General features: G+C 39.4%; 2 protein-coding genes across 2 annotated transcripts; one reads left to right on the top strand and one right to left on the bottom strand.

Moving 5' to 3' along the window:
• Nucleotides 1-1,296: 1,296 nt before the first annotated feature.
• LOC141900362 (uncharacterized) lies at nucleotides 1,297-6,913 on the bottom strand. The gene is made up of 7 exons (XM_074787221.1): nucleotides 6,320-6,913; nucleotides 6,133-6,245; nucleotides 3,453-3,623; nucleotides 3,170-3,262; nucleotides 2,977-3,089; nucleotides 2,604-2,750; nucleotides 1,297-2,316 (listed from the first exon to the last, which is right to left on the bottom strand). The coding sequence occupies exons 5-7, from the start codon at nucleotides 3,046-3,048 to the stop codon at nucleotides 1,828-1,830; spliced, it is 708 nt and encodes a 235-aa protein (XP_074643322.1). The 5' UTR covers nucleotides 3,049-3,089; nucleotides 3,170-3,262; nucleotides 3,453-3,623; nucleotides 6,133-6,245; nucleotides 6,320-6,913; the 3' UTR covers nucleotides 1,297-1,827.
• A 6,142-nt stretch (nucleotides 6,914-13,055) lies between these two features.
• On the top strand, nucleotides 13,056-17,751 carry LOC141900388 (uncharacterized). The gene is made up of 10 exons (XM_074787268.1): nucleotides 13,056-13,395; nucleotides 13,637-13,758; nucleotides 13,839-13,886; nucleotides 13,963-14,147; nucleotides 14,229-14,318; nucleotides 14,716-15,019; nucleotides 15,720-16,019; nucleotides 16,095-16,278; nucleotides 17,055-17,296; nucleotides 17,378-17,751. Exons 1-10 carry the CDS (start codon nucleotides 13,151-13,153, stop codon nucleotides 17,449-17,451), a joined length of 1,794 nt encoding a protein of 597 aa, XP_074643369.1. The 5' UTR covers nucleotides 13,056-13,150; the 3' UTR covers nucleotides 17,452-17,751.
• Nucleotides 17,752-18,426: the final 675 nt, after the last annotated feature.

Genomic DNA, 18,426 nt, shown 5'->3' with positions numbered 1-18,426 from the left:
ACTAAATATTTATTCTAAGATATTAATAATTTAAATCTTAAAAGCATACCAATTGATTTATTTACAATACACAAATTCATATAATCAAATATATTCAAATAATAATAATTATTCTATTATTTAACTAAAATACACACGACTATGAAAATATATTATAGTTTTAAATTACTTTTAATATTTGTTTTTAATGAACTCGACCATTCAACCTTTAACCTAGAACAACTAAACCCCTATTACTCTTAAAATATTCATGTATATGAATAAAATATAAATGAATAACATATATAAGTAATTAGAAAAGTAGGCTTTCAAGCCAGAGTACGAGAGTACGAGCTCTTATAGAATAGATATATAGATATATTTTAAACATTATTTCAATATTTATATTTGTATGAGTTAGATTTTTAAACATTAAAAGTGTTAGTAAAGTGTGATTGAAATAATACATATTTAAATAGTTGAACTTCTAAAATCAATTAAAAAAAAAAATTTAGTATTAAAATGGAAGCAATTAAGTACTACTGTTCAACATGTAAAATCAATATAGATAAATCCCAAAAAGCAAGACACAATAAAACTAAAACACATTTAGAGAATAAATTGAAACTAGAATATAAAGATTATATATTAGAAACTAAATTAGATGAATTAAAGAATGAAAAAGAAACATACAAATGTGATACATGTAATCAATCATTCAGTGATAAAAGATATTATAAAGAACATTTAAAATCTAAAGGTCATATTAGAAATATGAATAATGATATTTTAGGTGAAGATTATTTTGATAATGACAATGATAAGAAACATAAGACAATTAAAAGAATAAGAAATAAATTAAACAATAAAAGACCATACATGGAAGATGTAAGAAATTATATTAATTCATTAGATAATAAAAAAGATATAGAGATAACCGAAGCATTTAAAAGTGATATTGGTCCAGCAGCTATCGAGTTTAAATTTCATAAAGGAAAAACATTAGAAGAAAATAAAAAACATTTAGAAAATATGAAAGATATAATAGAAATAATAACTGATGTTGAATATCCTAAAATAAGTATTTCATCAAAAGTTAAATTTATAAAATCTGAAGATAAACCAATATATAATATAAATTCAAATTCACAACATATTATATCTAAACAACATATAGATGATAAATTAGATAAGTGTTATAATGAAGTAAAAACTAAAATAGAAGAGAAATATTTTGAAGGATCTGGTTTAATATTTGATGAAAACTGGCAGCACATAAACATAGACATACACAAATAGCATACCAAACATCTCGTTTTATGAAGAAACAAATTTGAAGCTTTGCAAAAAATACATTAATTGCTTAACGACGTTACATCTTTTGTTACAACCAGACAAATTGTTCTCATATGGTTTGAAACCACCCGTAAAGCAATAGAGCAATCAGATTTTGGGGGCTGAATCAATTACACACTCATACCGCAAAATCTTATACAGGCATTCATTTGGTCAACTGATAAATGAATTTGGATAACTGATAAAACATTACAACTTTACATATATAGCTGGTTTATTCGGTAGTGCTGGAACTGTAATTATTTCAACAAGTTGACCAAGGAGTTGATTGTCGGCGAAATAGAAGGTATCAAATGAACAAATTGAGTGGTATTACTACAGTTGGTCAACTTGGAGACTGATTACTCCAAGGTCGGTATCAAGTTCAAGCGGAGATAAATACATACCCATTCTGTACCTAAAAAAATCTAATTCACTGACATCATAAATCATTCATAAAATTCCATAGTTTCCAACGTAACTTTATCTCGAAAAGCGGGTTTTTCACCATTGTCATGACAACGGATTTCCATCTTCTACCGGTTCATCATCATCTGCTGCTGCTGCTGTTCCGACAACCGGCAAAGTTCGTCGACGATCAGAATTAGTCCTATTCCGCGCGACAAAAATCTCGGCGGTGCAACCCGCAAAAATCAACAATATCAAACAAGCACAAATTGCTAACGGTAATAAAATCCGTTGAGGTATAACGATTGTTGACGAAAACGTTTCGCGATTTTTTTCATCGCGGTGTTTATTTTGAGATTGTCTGAGATTCAATAATTTCATATTTGTCCCTTTACGGTTCGGGCTGCTAGTAATATACGGAATTGACGAATCGATCTCTTCCAAAATTTCAGTCGACTCGCGACTTTTCAGTCTCGTTGAGTTTTTAATCTCCGTTGTTGGTATGATGGCGGTATCTCGTTTGTATCGCGTGAGTTTATCAGCAGAAGTGATAAGATAGATGACTTGAAGATGCCATCGCTGTCCCGAACTTGCCTGCATTTAGAAAACAGTAAATTCTGGTAATTAAGATGGTTAAGATAGTCTCGATGAAATCTAACTAAATGTACCGGTAGATAGAATCTAAATTTTGCCACAAAAAATGAATGAAAACCAGATAAAATGTTTCTTAGCATGTAAAATATAGTTTCTTAGTGTTTCTTTTTTAAGATGAATGAATGAACATGGATGAATAACTTTGATCTGTATTGATTTGGACCACGGAAAAAAATAAATTCTTAAAAATCGTTCTGTTAAAATATTCAACAATGACCGATAATTACTTTATATAACGGATCAATACTGAATACAAATCCATCCATCCCTGGAACCGCTTCAATGGATCGTAACTTTTCAACATTTCCTCTGAATTTAGCCTTAAACGGAACATTGTTAAACACCTCGTCGATGACGTGCGGGCTTCCTCTATCCTACAACAACAAAAATGAAAAAACTTTGAATGACTTTCATTCTAAAACAAATTTTGTACTATTGGCCGGGGAAACATATTTGTTCCATATATACGGCTGCCTTGTTGCTAGTTTTGTCTATTCCCCTGGGTTGCTGTGTCTCTGAATGCATTACTCAAAAATAGCTTGGATCAATTATCCCCATATAAGGTATCTAAACTTATAAATTATGACTATTAGTAATTACCAAGATAAGAAAGCGATGTCTGAGTTTGGATGTGGGTTGAATGCAGCCGTATTGTGCCCCCTGACCAAACATTTCACCGGTTGGGTCATAAATCGGAGTGTAGCCTTCCCGACCTAAAATTGAAATACCAGCACATACATCTTTTATTGAGAGCAAACATTGATAAGTTCTGAATCGATATTCCGCTACCCACCGGTGCATAGAAAAACTTTTTCTATAGTCAATCTATAGGCAGAATTCAGATCTTGCTGCGGATCCCATAGTACGCGGCCGTACACTGTTTCGCCTGAAAATTATCAAGTTGAGATATATTACAGAAGATGCAGAGAGACTTCACAGTAATGATCTTTTCTTGTAGCTTTCCAATTAGAGAAAGTCACGAGTTGCAAATGCTTATATGCAAATCAAAGAAAATGGACCAAAAAACTGTCAATCCATTGCCTCAACTATACCAAGGATGAATATATTGTACTAACCTGGTGAAAACTGGCCCCTGTAGTCTAACTCTTCCAAGCCAATTCCTTTCAGGGTCCTCGGATCTTGCAGAAAAAAACCTTTCACTGCATAGCATTTGGAATAGTGTGTTCAGTGAATAGACAAGAGGAACTGGTTGTAAAGTTTGTTGATAGGATATTGGCACTGTAAATCTGAATGAAAATAAACATTTTTGACATAATTCATATGATTGTTTGTTGTCACTATCGAAAGCCTACAAAATGCTATAAAAATGCTTCATAAATGGCTGCCAAAACAACCTGTAGTGCAAAATTCCAAACACCAGATGATCTTTTGGAAACAAACGCTTAATATATACTAAACTAGACCCTATCAGGACAATTCCCCCTCGACAATTGCCCCCACCCCCGACCGAAGTAAATCCTTTTAAATCTGGATTAACACCACCAAAATACATATATCACTAGATTTATCTGAATTAGTTTTAGTGTTACTTTAGCAGATCAAAACTTTTAAAATCCATCCTCAACTTATTAGTGACTAATTTATTGGAATGAGTTTTAGTGTTTAACAAAGTATTTAGCTAAAGTTAGTTGACAACCTCTACATTTTACATATTTTAGCTGAAGTTATTAAAACTCAGAAGAAGAAACTATATTGTGCTTTCGTAGATTTTACCAAAGCCTTTGACACAGTCTGGAGAGCCGGACTATGGCAAAAGCTTCTTACAAATGGTATAAACGGTAAATTACTTAACTGTGTGAAGAACATGTATGACAATGTTAAATCATGTGTGAAAGCTAATGGTAACCTATCTGCCTTTTTTCCTTGTGAGACAGGTGTCAGACAAGGTGAAAATATGTCACCGCTTCTTTTCTGCCTGTACTTAAACGACTTAGAAGAATTTTTACATAATAGAGCCAGTAATGGGATCAGTTTGTCCGATCATAACGATGTCATCGTTTATGCAAACTTGGTAATTCTATTCTACGCGGACGATACGGTAATTTTTGCGCAGAATGCGCAAGAACTTCAGCGCAACCTAGATAATTTCCATGAATACTGCAATGTATGGAAACTAAAGGTCAATACTAGAAAAACAAAGATTATAATATTTGGTTCTAGAGGCTTAGGAAATGAACAGTTCCACATGGGAAATCAAAATATTGAGGTTGTTACCAGCTATAAGTACCTGGGATTATTATTACATCAAAATAGAGGTTTTTTGTCGACTAAGAAATACCTAGTCTCACAAGCAAAAAAGGCACTACACGCTCTATACTGTAAGACTTATAGTCTAAATCTTCCTCTAGATTGTCAGTTAAAACTATTTGATCAGACGGTGGTACCCGTCTTATTATATGGCTGTGAAGTCTGGGGGTTCTCTAACATAGATTCTATTGAGTCTGTTCACTTAAGTTTTCTGAGACACGTACTGAAAGCGCGAAATAGTACACCAACGTTCATGTTGTACGGAGAAACTGGTAGATTCCCCCTTTCTATAGTAATTAAATCTAGAATTGTCTCCTTTTGGGCTAATTTAGTCAGTTCTCAGAACAAACTCTCTAGCATTCTGTATAAATCAGTTATGCGACCTTTTTACATTAACGGCATAGCTCCAAATTTCAAATGGATTAGAAATGTAAAAGATATTCTGTATTCTGTAGGTTTAAACAATATATGGGATGATCAATCCTTCCCAAACACTAGATGGCTGCAATCTACTTTAAAACAAAAAATAATGGACCAGTTCCTCCAAGAATGGAGAGCATCCATAAGGGAATCACCTAAAGGTGACTATTACTCTCTATTCAAAGATAATCATAGCCTGGAGTTTATTTACACGTCGGACATTCCTGATGACCTGCTATATAGTTTAAGTAGATTTAGAACGTGTAACCACAAACTTCCAATTGAAACTGGTAGATGGATGAAAGTACCCAGAGAAAACAGGACCTGTCCTCTTTGCAACAGTGCTATAGGGGACGAATATCATTATATATTATGTTGTCCAACCCTCGACGTTTTAAGGACCAAGTACATTGAGAGAAAATTTTCAATTTATCCAAACCAGTATAAATTCTCCTCCCTTATGCAGACAAAAAACATCAGAACACTTTATAATTTATGTATCTTTATAAGTAAAATTGCTAAAATATTTGTGTAAACACGGCATTCGCTGCTATGTTATTTTGTATAATGTTCTATTTTTCACTCATATTGTCTAATTTGTAGACCTTGAGTTTGTCAAATAAACTGTAAACTGTAAACTGTAGTTAGCTAGTCTAAATTTACTTAGTTCTAAGTTAATAGGCTAATTTATCAGAAGTTAGTATCTGCGCTGCTACTTTAGGGTTAAGATTTACTTAGGGCAATTGTCCGGGGGGGGGGGGGCAATTACCCTGGGGGCAATTGTCCAGGGGGAATTGTCCGGCGGTAATTGTCCGGGGGAATTTGTCCTAGGATCCTAAACTATATGGTCGATATTTAGAATTTTGTGCAAACTTGGAGTATCGGACTGAATGGTGGACGCACGCAGTTCATTTTTATCAGACAATGCACGTCGCTGTCAATCATGTAGTGGCCAATCGCAAGAGGCACACAGCTTGTGTATTTGCTACTGTTCGGCATAGTCGGGCTGTGCTGAACATCGTTTCCTAGGGGATAGACTAATTTCTCCGAGATGCTATAAAGACTTACTTTTGAGGTTGTTTGGCGACGCACTGACTATCAACGATATCTACGGTTGTGTAATGCTGCCGAGGTAACACTAAACACGGTATCAATTCGATCTCGTAAACACCCGAATAATCCTGTATAAGAAACAGAAACGAAGTATGAATCGATGCCGAAATCAAATCATTCTAAATCGCTTTGCGGCGAATACCTTCAAACTGTACGAACTCGTTGCCCTCCATAATTGATCGGGTCCGGCGTATGTCGGCTGACTCCAAACTAAAGCCAAATCGAAAGTCACCGGTAAATTAGGTGGCGGATTCACTCGACTTTTATAACCGGGGAATGTGTAATGATTCAAGACAAACTGCCCTGAAACAAACGAAGAGTAAGTTCAGAAACACAATGTAGAAGTTGTTTCGAAGATGCTATACTTTTTCGAAATGATTTTGAATTATTGAAGAAATCTCGAAGTTATTGATTTAGATAATATGATATCTTAGGAAGGCATCTTTTCAGAAATGGTGACTACTTTTTTGTAGTAAAGCCCATTTCATCCGTTTCATTAAGTACAAGCCGTACATAACCGGGGCAAGGGGCAGGGCAGTTGCCCCCTAGAAATTTTGGAAAAGTGCAAATATCTTTTTGCAGATATCATTGTTATATCCAATAGAAATTTCATGTAGAATCACTTATGTAATTGTAGTGACATTGGACTATAATAGGCCTTACCAGTTTTTGTTAGGTTAATCAGAAGAATCGGTATATCGATTTTTGACTAGGTAGCTGCCCTTTTCTCGGGTTTGTTTGCCCCCCCCCCCCCACCCCCACAACATTCAAATGCTAAGTAGTACAGCCCTGGATAAGGCAGGACCTGTTGATACCGACATCTGAATCTAGTTTCTGTACTGAATTCAATCACGAGGTTTCCATCTGGATTCGTAGCAACTCGCAGAACCTGCAGTCGTCCACCGAGACGACCATCGGCTTCTAGTCCCGATCGCCACAGAACCGTATCATAGAAAAACGAAAACTCCATCGTCGTACGATGCTCCAAAGACGCCCAGCTAGAGGGCGCTGACGCGTAGATGTAAGACACGTATAGAGGCACGCGAAATGTTAGAAATGTTTTGCCGCGTTTCCGCATTTGAAAATCCGACAAGACCGAGAGCCTCCGCACATGTCGATCAAATCGGTCATGTGATACCAAGCCTCGAACGCCCACGCGCACGATTTCAAATCCAGTGTCCGGTAAAGTTTCAGCGACTTTTCCTCTCGAATGTTTTCGTCGAATAAAATGCCGCGTTTTGTCGCGTCCTCGGCGTTCGTCCGGTCGTCGTCGATAAATCCGTCTCCGCGAAATTCTCCTCCGACGTCGACGAAATTCGAACACGTATGCTGGCGTTGATAGATCGAATCTGACAGCAACAATCGCATATTATGAATCGGAAACGTCGATATAAGCGGAATCATGCCGTCTTGGTGAGGAATCTCGATTTTGATATGTATCCTGTTCGGATGAATCGCGTCGTTCGGCTCCACGTATTTCATCGTAGCGACGAACGAATAACCTTGAAGGCCGTATCGGTGCCCGGAAACGATCGCCGACTGGCAGACGCCGTTTTCGCGACTGACGACGACCGGACGGCTTTTTATCGGGACTCCGAAGAACGAGCCGTCGCCGGATGTCGGCCGAGCGACGCATCGCACGCTGAAGCCGCCGCGAAAATATATACTATCCAGAACCGAACGATCGACGCTCGTGAAAACGGTGTCGGCCAGGACTAATTGAAACGGTAAATGTAATCCGTTCGTACCTAACGGTAACGCTACCTCCCATTCATACTTGATCAATGATTGGTTGTCGTGTCAAAATTTGGATATCGAGAATCGCATGGCTGAAATTAATACAATTTCATTGTACTAATGATATCCAGAAGACCATTCAGTTATCAATATTTCTTTTTTTTCTTCACTCGTTTTTTTTTCAATCTCAATTATTTTCAATAGTTTTGTCATTTCATCTACTCTTATTTTCTTATGTTCTCTCAGCATTTTTTACTATATCAGTGTATCTTAAAGTTAATATGTACATGACTGTCCTGACCATTTGTCAACAATCATCCTAATATCTCATCTTCGATGATGTTTGTGAATGAGTCAAAGATTATGGCTAGGATTTTAGGAAACAGTATTTGAAATTAATCTTGTCTTCATTAATGCATGTACACCCGAATAATGTTATTTAAGGTGAAACATTGTGAAGTCAGAATAGTAGATGATACACAATATGAGCCGGAAGAATCGTTCACCGTTAAATGATACTGCCCGATCCTTTCCCGAGACCGATGATACTACTGCTACCCCGATACCACTGTTACCAGTGATACTGCCCGATCCTTCTGGAGACCGGTGATACTACTGCTACCCCGATACCACTGTTACCAGTGATACTGCCCGATCCTCTCCCGAGACCGATGATACTACTGCTACCCCGATACCACTGTTACCAGTGATACTGCCCGATCCTCTCCCGAGACCGATGATACTACTGCTACCCCGATACCACTGTTACCAGTGATACTGCCCGATCCTTCTGGAGACCGGTGATACTACTGCTACCCCGATACCACTGTTACCAGTGATACTGCCCGATCCTTCTGGAGACCGGTGATACTACTGCTACCCCGATACCACTGTTACCAGTGATACTGTCCGATCCTCTCCGAGACCGATGATACTACTGCTACCCCGATACCACCGATACCAGTGATACTGACCGATCCTTCTGGAGACCGGTGATACTACTGCTACCCCGATACCACTGTTACCAGTGATACTGTCCGATCCTCTCCGAGACCGATGATACTACTGCTACCCCGATACCACTGATACCAGTGATACTGCCCGATCCTTCTGGAGACCGGTGATACTACTGTTACCCCGATACCACTGTTACCAGTGATACTACCCGATCCTTCAGGAGACCGGTGATACTACTGCTACCCCGATACCACTGTTACCAGTAATACTGCCCGATCCTTCTGGAGACCGGTGATACTACTGCTACCCCGATACCACTGTTACCAGTGATACTGTCCGATCCTCTCCGAGACCGATGATACTACTGTTACCCCGATACCACTGTTACCAGTGATACTGCCCGATCCTTCAGGAGACTGGTGATACTACTGCTACCCCGATACCACTGTTACCAGTGATACTGCCCGATCCTCTCCGAGACCGGTGATACTACTGCTACCCCGATACCACCGATACCAGTGATACTGACCGATCCTTCTGGAGACCGGTGATACTACTGCTACCCCGATACCACTGTTACCAGTGATACTGTCCGATCCTCTCCGAGACCGGTGATACTACTGCTACCCCGATACCACTGATACCAGTGATACTGCCCGATCCTTCTGGAGACCGGTGATACTACTGCCACACCGATACCACTGTTACCAGTGATACTGCCCGATCCTTCTGGAGACCGGTGATACTACTGCTACCCCGATACCACTGTTACCAGTGATACTGACCGATCCTTCTGGAGACCGGTGATACTACTGCTACCCCGATACCACTGTTACCAGTGATACTGCCCGATCCTTCTGGAGACCGGTGATACTACTGCTACCCCGATACCACTGTTACCAGTGATACTGCCCGATCCTTCAGGAGACTGGTGATACTACTGCTACCCCGATACCACTGTTACCAGTGATACTGCCCGATCCTTCTGGAGACCGGTGATACTACTGCTACCCCGATACCACTGATACCAGTGATACTGTCCGATCCTTCTAGAGACCGGCGATACTACTGATACCCCGATACCACTGATACCAGTGATACTGCCCGATCCTTCTGTCGACCGGTGATACTACTGCTACTCCGATACCACCGATACCAGTGATACTGTCCGATCGTCTCCGAGACCGATGATACTACGTTCTGCTACCCCGATGCCACTGATACCAGTGATACTGTCCGATCCTCTCCGAGACCGGTGATACTACTGCTATCCAGATACCACTGTTACCAGTGATACTGCCCGATCCTCTCCGAGACCGATGATACTACTGCTACCCCGATACCACTGTTACCGGTGATACTGCCCGATCCTTCTGGAGACCGGTGATACTACTGCTACCCCGATACCACTGTTACCAGTGATACTGTCCGATCCTCTCCGAGACCGATGATACTACTGCTACCCCGATACCACTGTTACCAGTGATACTGCCCGATCCTTCTGGAGACCGGTGATACTACTGCTACACCGATACCACTGTTACCAGTGATACTGCCCGATCCTCTCCGAGACCGATGATACTACTGCTACCCCGATACCACTGTTACCAGTGATACTGCCCGATCCTTCTGGAGACCGGTGATACTACTGCTACCCCGATACCACTATTACCAGTGATACTGTCCGATCCTCTCCGAGACCGATAATACTACTGCTACCCCGATACCACTGATACCAGTGATACTGCCCGATCCTTCTGGAGACCGGTGATACTACTGCTACCCCGATACCACTGATACCAGTGATACTGCCCGATCCTTCTGGAGACCGGTGATACTACTGCTACCCCGATACCACTGTTACCAGTTATACTGCCCGATCCTTCTGGAGACCGGTGATACTACTGATACCCCGATACCACTGTTACCAGTGATACTGACCGATCCTTCTGGAGACCGGTGATACTACTGCTTCCCCGATACCACTGATACCAGTGATACTACGGATGCTTTCGGCCCGTGTTGTATGCGGTGGAAATGTTCTGTTCTTATTGTATTTTCCCATGGCTCCCTCTACATAGCCGCCATCTTGAAACGGTGTTCTTGTACACCGCTGACTAACCCAAATTGGTAAATTACTTGTGATTACGCAATAAAAACACATCCACATTGACTCTAGCGAGAAGGGGGTTGCTCCGAGAATATCGCGACACTGTGAATCGTCGACGGGGGATTACAATACAAACTTTTAGTAAAATGAAGAAATGCCACACTTCGAATTAAATTATACGATAGAATTTATTATTTTTGAAACCACAATATTAACATCTATCGTATAATTTAATTCGAAGTGTGGGATTTCTTCATTTATCTACAGTGTACACGGATGATAGTGTTTATTCGACGACTAACATTTCATTGTTTGAGCAGACGAAATGTACCACGGATCCCTTAATCGACGACTATTTTTTTTGACCCGACGAAATAAGCAGGGTTAATTGCAGTAGTTCGCTCGAAATCATTGAAAAGCATTGAATCAGAAAAAATATTTGGTGGTTTGGACAAATGAAGTTCGAATTGATAAGATTTTGTTGACGTTTTAGCAATGGACGAGTAAATTGAATATCAATGTCATCATAAATTTATTATTATTATTATTATTATTATTATTATTATCATAATTATAATTAAAGTTGATAATGCTTTACCGGCCCCAGAAAGTTAAGTCTTGGTGTAATCAAGGGCGCATCCAGGCGGCCCATCTCGAAAACATGAAATGAGCAGACAACTTGACGTTATATTGATTAATTTTCAAGTTATTTCCAATGTTACCATGTACCCTAAAACGAAGTCAATGGTAGTAATACTACGTACTTGTGAACAGACCCTTCATTGACCTTCGCAGATGAGTTGGCTGTAGTACAAATGGGTTGGACATGCCCCTGTCATCGCTGAACCTGACTTGCCATTTTGGCCGGCAGATTCGCGCCCGACGCGCTCACACACCGTTTGACAAGGATTTTGTCAAGATATGTTAATCAATAATTTCAAGAGAAAATGTCCTATTCATTCATAAAAGATGAAAATATATGATATTATCATATTTCTACGTTTGCATTTCTGTACGTACACTTAACTTCCCATACGAAAATAAGCAAATTTTTCGAATACGTGTTACTCGGAATACGCTTAAAATCGATCGATTGAGGAGCGCTTAGGCCCATTTTCAATTGCTTGGTTAACGGGAACCGCCACCGAAATTTGAAGAGAAGTCAAATAGAAATAAATATTATTTTTTCTTATTCCCGTCCGTGGAACGAATTCGGTGAAAAAGTGAGCAGAAACCATTTTTTCACCTCCACCGAATGAGAATATTGGGGCTTGAATGTTGAAAAAATTGAAAAACGCGAGGTTTTTTGATCGCAGTTTGCAGAATTCGAACTTTCCAAGAATCATTTGTTTGGACATACCCTATCAAACATTTCCCTCTTCCTTCAAAAGGTGATTTTTATCTCACTGAGGGAATTTTTTTAGAATACTTATTTCCTCCTCCGAAATGATATTTGAATAGTTCTACCCCGTAAACCAAGCTATTAAAAAGGCCTTAGGGGAGGATTTTTAAACCCAATTTTCACTATGCCCACAGGGGTGGATCTAGGAAATTAAGGAGGCCTGGGTCTAGAAGAATAAAAGGCATTTTTCGTCATTGGCTACTAGCGAATGCCATTCGGTATTAGATTCTCAAAGAAATAAATCGGAAAATACGCAATATCTGAAAATAAGTGTCAAATTTGCAGGTTCTAAAACTTTGCATTGACGAAAAGGGCAGCCTCAATGGAAAGGCAGGGTTCCGGACCCTGAGACGATTTTCCACGCGCGTTTCCCTTATTGAAAGGAATAAATCTGTCAGGTTTTTGTCAACTTTCCATCGTACGTTTTAGAAGAGAAGTGGCCATTAGGGTTCCGATAAAACAACCATTACGGATCCCACGCTTAATAAAAATATCTGTTGTTGTTATGCGCAATAAAATCTCAGAACCAGACGAAACCAATAAATCATTCCTGTGTTTTTAAAGAAAGTCCACTTGTTTCATTGTTTTGTCTCAAGTGCGGATGTATCTCTTGACCCATTCACAATCGAGGCCTTCGTTATCTATGAAGTAATTCTATGTATACAAGTTTTCCATGTATATTACGAGGAAATGCTCTAGATGCAGGACGGATATATAAGCTTTACTGCGCGAGTGTGATATTCAGAAGTTGATGGTGAACAGCGAAGATGTCGGCGTGGCTGTTACTGTTTGTTTTTCTACAAGTTTTCGGGGCTGGGGCTGGGGCTGAGGCTCTCGAAGGTGTTGCTCTCCCGTACGAGATTTCGGCTCTCGGTTTGGGGTACGATGTATTCATCGGTAATCCGAGTCTCGGGCATAGTGATCCAGGATTGAAATTGACTCGACGGATATTTCCAGTACAAGCGTCGAATAACGATATGGGATACCTGTACCACGGTCCAAACGAAACTCGGTAATGTTGAATGATTTCGTAAATATAGGCATATGTAGATTATTTTATCAATAGATTTATGTACACATGATAATGATCATGATCATGATCATGATCATGATGAGGTTTATAAGATTTTCAAGCCACCCTCGTACAACCGATCACACTCACTTTCACACCAGATTCATGCAAAAAAAAATCTAAGCGCCAGATGGCAGAGACTGGCAAAAATATTGAGTTAGTAATGTTTCTAATCTTTAAGACGGATGCCGTCTCGGGTGCGTTATTTTGAAAGGAGAAACTGCATTTCAGAGCAGGACACTCGATATATCATTGGTCCAAAAGGTTATCAGGATGCCAGAAAACGGGACATAATTCTGACGGGTAATAACGACAATTTGGTCTTCCCCGTTGAATTTTGCCGAATTCATTTTCTTACATTCGACGTAATATCAATGTTTCAGATGGTGATTACGATAAAACTAGTTCACAGATATTTGCCGATAGTAAAGGTAAAATACAACGCAGAAGCTTTATAACTCTTATTTCATGTCAAAAAACGTTTAACCTATTAGCAATTGATTTCAGCTCTGGGCCTAACTACGGAATCGGAATTTTTTCTAACGGAACGGAGAAGATTTTGTCCTATGGGAGAAGCACGGCTTCGAACTAAATATACCGACGATTTTGCCTATGAATTTTTAAGAGAACTCATCAAAACAGATTTCAACGATCTAAAAACTGCTAAATTGTTTTTTGCAAGATGGGGAACGGTATAGTACTCTAACGACACTATGTTGGAAACGCGTTCGTAACATGTATTCGCATTAACAAATATTCATTCTCCATTTTAGCATGTTGTGACTGGAATTCATTTTGGCACCAAGGACTACGTTGACTATTCGCTGTCATCATTAGTTTTTTTGGATTATATCCTCAAAAATGTTAGTAAATCAACGCTTGTTGCATTTATTTTCACATGAAATTTTCAATTGTCCCATGTGTCATCACTTAAAAGACTACTAGGATCTGGTGGCGGTTGTTTTCCATACACCCGCCATACCATGATTGCTACAAATCGTCATTTTGCAATTAAGCCGTTATGAGGAAAATTGCATGCGGAATTTAAGCGTACGGGGTCTTTCAATTAAGCATATTTCCGTATTTATGATGACTGCCAATAATATGGCGTGCTTTTTTGCTGATTTTGGTCGATTTCGTTGCTCCATAGCTGGTTTTATGCAAAGGAAAATTGAAACAGCACGGAAGTCTTTTGCCATGTTCTTTTTATTTGTACTTTTTGCTTTATTTCACTTAAATATATCCATTTTTCATTTCTAGAATAAGCAGTCGTTGATGATGTGTAGTAGCTTGCATTCAAAAGAATCAGCGTCATTTCTAGAAGTTACCTTAATGCGCAGCTCTCTTGACTCGGTCGAAAATCTGAAACAAAATTTTAACCTGAAAAGCAAGGTCGATATCGGCTCGCCTGGTAAATTAGCTCCCGTGCGTTGGGTATTAACCCCGATAACAGAGATGTACAAATGGTATCGTGGATCGAGCAGCTTTAAACAATCTCTGCGTGAGAATCTGGAGAATGCAACTGAGTTAATTATGCAAGATAAATCAGCGAAGGTAATAGAAGGTACGTTCCATAAACTGGGAAATTCGAAAAAGAATGATCCCTTCGTGAATATATGAGAATGCATTCATTGAATATGTTAATATACTTTGTTTTGTACTTTTGATCAATGTTGTCTTTTCGTAGACAAACTAAACGCTCATTGAATTAGGCCGTTTTGATTGCGGTAAATTCTTGCCAGTGACGTTGTAGCGACTGGCGGGATAACATAATAATCCAGCTAGTCGGGCTCTGGAGATCAAACGAAGCCGTCATAAGCCGCGATCACATGGAGGCGATTTGGCCCGAGCCATATCGGCCCGGATGAGGGTCAGAGTCAAATTTGGCCCGTACCTAATTAGAGAGTGCTTCCCACGCAAACCGCTCACTCGATGCTAAACAATGCCGTGAAAAAAGTGAAATGAGTCACTTCCGCATCCAGGAGCAATCAACACGCAATAATTTCACCCGTGCTCTGGCTCGGGCCTAATCCGACGTTTTTGGTTGGAGCCAGCGGGGCATAACAGCCGGGCCCAATTGGGTGCCAGTATGCAGGCAAAAAAGTAGGCAAAAAAGCTCGTGTGATCGTGTGGTATAAGCTGGGCTAAGATCGCATCTCAGTTGCAATGGTACCCATTACGTTGCAGCCCGACATTAGCTAATAGCTTTGTAACATTATGAACTTGTGTATATCATCATACTTACCATCATTCAATTTTCAAAGATCCGGAAATGAAATTTATGATCAAGTGGCCAGGAGGCATGTACGCTCTGCCTGCGGCTAGCGGTGGCTGCCCATCAAAGGAAGCTGAATGGAAACTGGGATGGAGGTTCCAAGACGCCCCTTCCCGATATGTGAACAAATGGAACGCCAGCATGAACAGTAATTGGAACGGTGCCATTACGAGAGGTTCTGTAAACAGTTCTTTTTGTGTTAAAACAATCACATATTACTCGACTGTCCAGTATACGTGGCCAAGGGGACAATACTGCATCTTGAAAAAAGGGATATCATGTCCGATTGGTAAGATAATACAAACTGATGAATTGATAGGTGCTTAAGTTCGAAGTTAACTGTAACAAAACTATCATTTGGTAGGTTTTAATGAATCTACAGTAAAATGGAAAGATGCTTTAGTTAACAGTCGCAACAGCATCGGGGGCATATTGCCCGAAGGAGTATATAATACAAATTCTACAGATATCAGTTACTGCTGTAGAAATGACGGTGATGTAAACAAACCAATTGTTCTACCAAACGAGCATCCTTTCTATCTACTCGCGTAAGTATTGACGATTCAGAACCGTTAGATTTACGGGAAATTCATTAGCCGCGATCGCACGGACGCGATTTGGCCCGGGCCAAATTTGCACGGCGCAGGCCCGAGTCAAATTTGGCCCGTGTCTAATTAGAGAAAGCGTTCACGCGTTAACCACTCACTCGATACTAAACAATGATCAATCAAAGCGAAGTAGGTCACTGCCGGAACCAATTCTTGAAACGCGATTAATGATTTGACCCATGCTTAAATTTGGAAAAAATGATTTAAAGGTTTCATCTCTTTTAAAGGCTCGTATTACGGTTCATTCAAGCAGGATCTAGTACGTGACTAGAACCATACCTAATATTTGAAATACCAGACAATTACCTTATTATAGACCCTGACTAAATTCAGAACATGCAACCACAAGTTCCCGGTGGAAACTCGGAGATGGGATAAGACAGATAGAGAGGAACGTATTTGTACCCAATGGTGTCGGTGATAAATATAATTATCTTTTTTGTTGTAATTATTTGAGCGATGTAAGAATGCGCCTTATCCCCCAATATTTTTGATTGATCCAAATCCTTTCAAATTCAGAACATTGATGCAACTGAAAGTGTACGTTTGTATCAACTGTTATGAAAACATTCGCTCAAAGTTTCGGTCATCTGTAACAACCAAACATGTATCATTTTTATTTCTTAAGCTAAAACTTGGCTCTGAATAGTTGTACTGGGCCAAAAATGCTCGTAATGATCGCGGCTATTAAGTGTCCTCTGATAACAATTTTCCAGGAGAGCCCAGATCGAACGTTGTCAGCAAGTATACGGAATGCATCTCACGACTGAAACATTAGGTTGGGGAACCGACAATTCAAATTACGCGTTTCAGTACGAGAGAGTAAAAAATTCAGTTCGAAATAGATACAACCGTATTGTGAGGTATACATACGAGACGAAGTACGATACGCCATTGCAGCAGAACGATGGAAATGAAAAATTGCAAGTGATGTTCCGTTACTGTCACTACAAACCAGGTAAGTTAATTGACACCAAGAGTCTAATTATAGATAGATATACCAATATTACTTTGTTTTTAATACAAATTCCTTTCACAGATAAGCCGGCGCATAATTGTCGAATTTGCGATGGATGCGAATATCCTGGGATTGATCAAAGATCTATGAAATGATCTCGAACTCCTGAGATTTGAGGTTGGATGTCACGTTGTAGATAAGATCAGAATTTTGAAATATAAGTAACCATTGATTCAAGCTATTAATCAAATAGTTTTGTAACGAAACCTTATACCCATAAGCACCATAATCGATCGTACATATATGTTTAATAATCGTTCTTCTTAAAGTCATGTTAATCCCTTACTTGGTAAGGTTTGTAGATTAAATTCAATCAATAACACTTCATGTTATAATGTTATTTTTCTTTTGATTTAATGGGCATCATATCGAAAAATAAATTCATTCAAGAAAGTTTGGACATTGAAATTGTTGCTGTTTTTATGTTTGTCGCACTTTTTTTAGCCCACTTTGGGACTTAAGTCCCAGCTGGCTATTGCGTTCACTTTCGTCCGTCGTCCGTCCGTCCGTAGACGGAATCCAGTTATTTTGGGAAGTTTTGAAGACGCTTCAAGGTAATGTCTTTATATCTTGTTTATACATGTATTTACCCCAGACACATCTTCAGCCCAAAAACTGGCCCTGTCGAATCAAGATGGCCGACTGGCAGCCATTGTTGTTCGCCAAAATCAGCACTTTTTACACGTTTTTGAACTTTTTGAGGGAAATTTTGAAGACCCCTTGATCAATTATCTTGATCTTTCGTATATATTTGAAAATTGGGTCGATTGTACTAAAAATGGTCGTCCTAGGACCTTTTAAGTGCACAAAAATGTTAATTTTGGCCCGAATTCTGAGTCCTGTTGCTTCCTACTGGTTTGCCATTTCTCATTGCAATTGCTGATGGGTATTCTTTGGAAAGGGATGTTTTATACCTGAGACAGGTATTTTTGATCAGCCAATTATGACGCAATTGGCGGCCATCTTGGTGTCATTAGTACTCATTCGTAGGTGGGAAAAGGTTTTTCGACATTATATTGATACCTAAGCATATTTTGTTACAACAATTAATTGGAAAGTTGTAGCTTATA

Source organism: Tubulanus polymorphus, chromosome 2, assembly GCF_964204645.1.
Source record: "Tubulanus polymorphus chromosome 2, tnTubPoly1.2, whole genome shotgun sequence".
NCBI lineage: Eukaryota > Metazoa > Nemertea > Palaeonemertea > Tubulaniformes > Tubulanidae > Tubulanus > Tubulanus polymorphus.
This window is presented reverse-complemented; position numbering and strand designations above follow the sequence as displayed.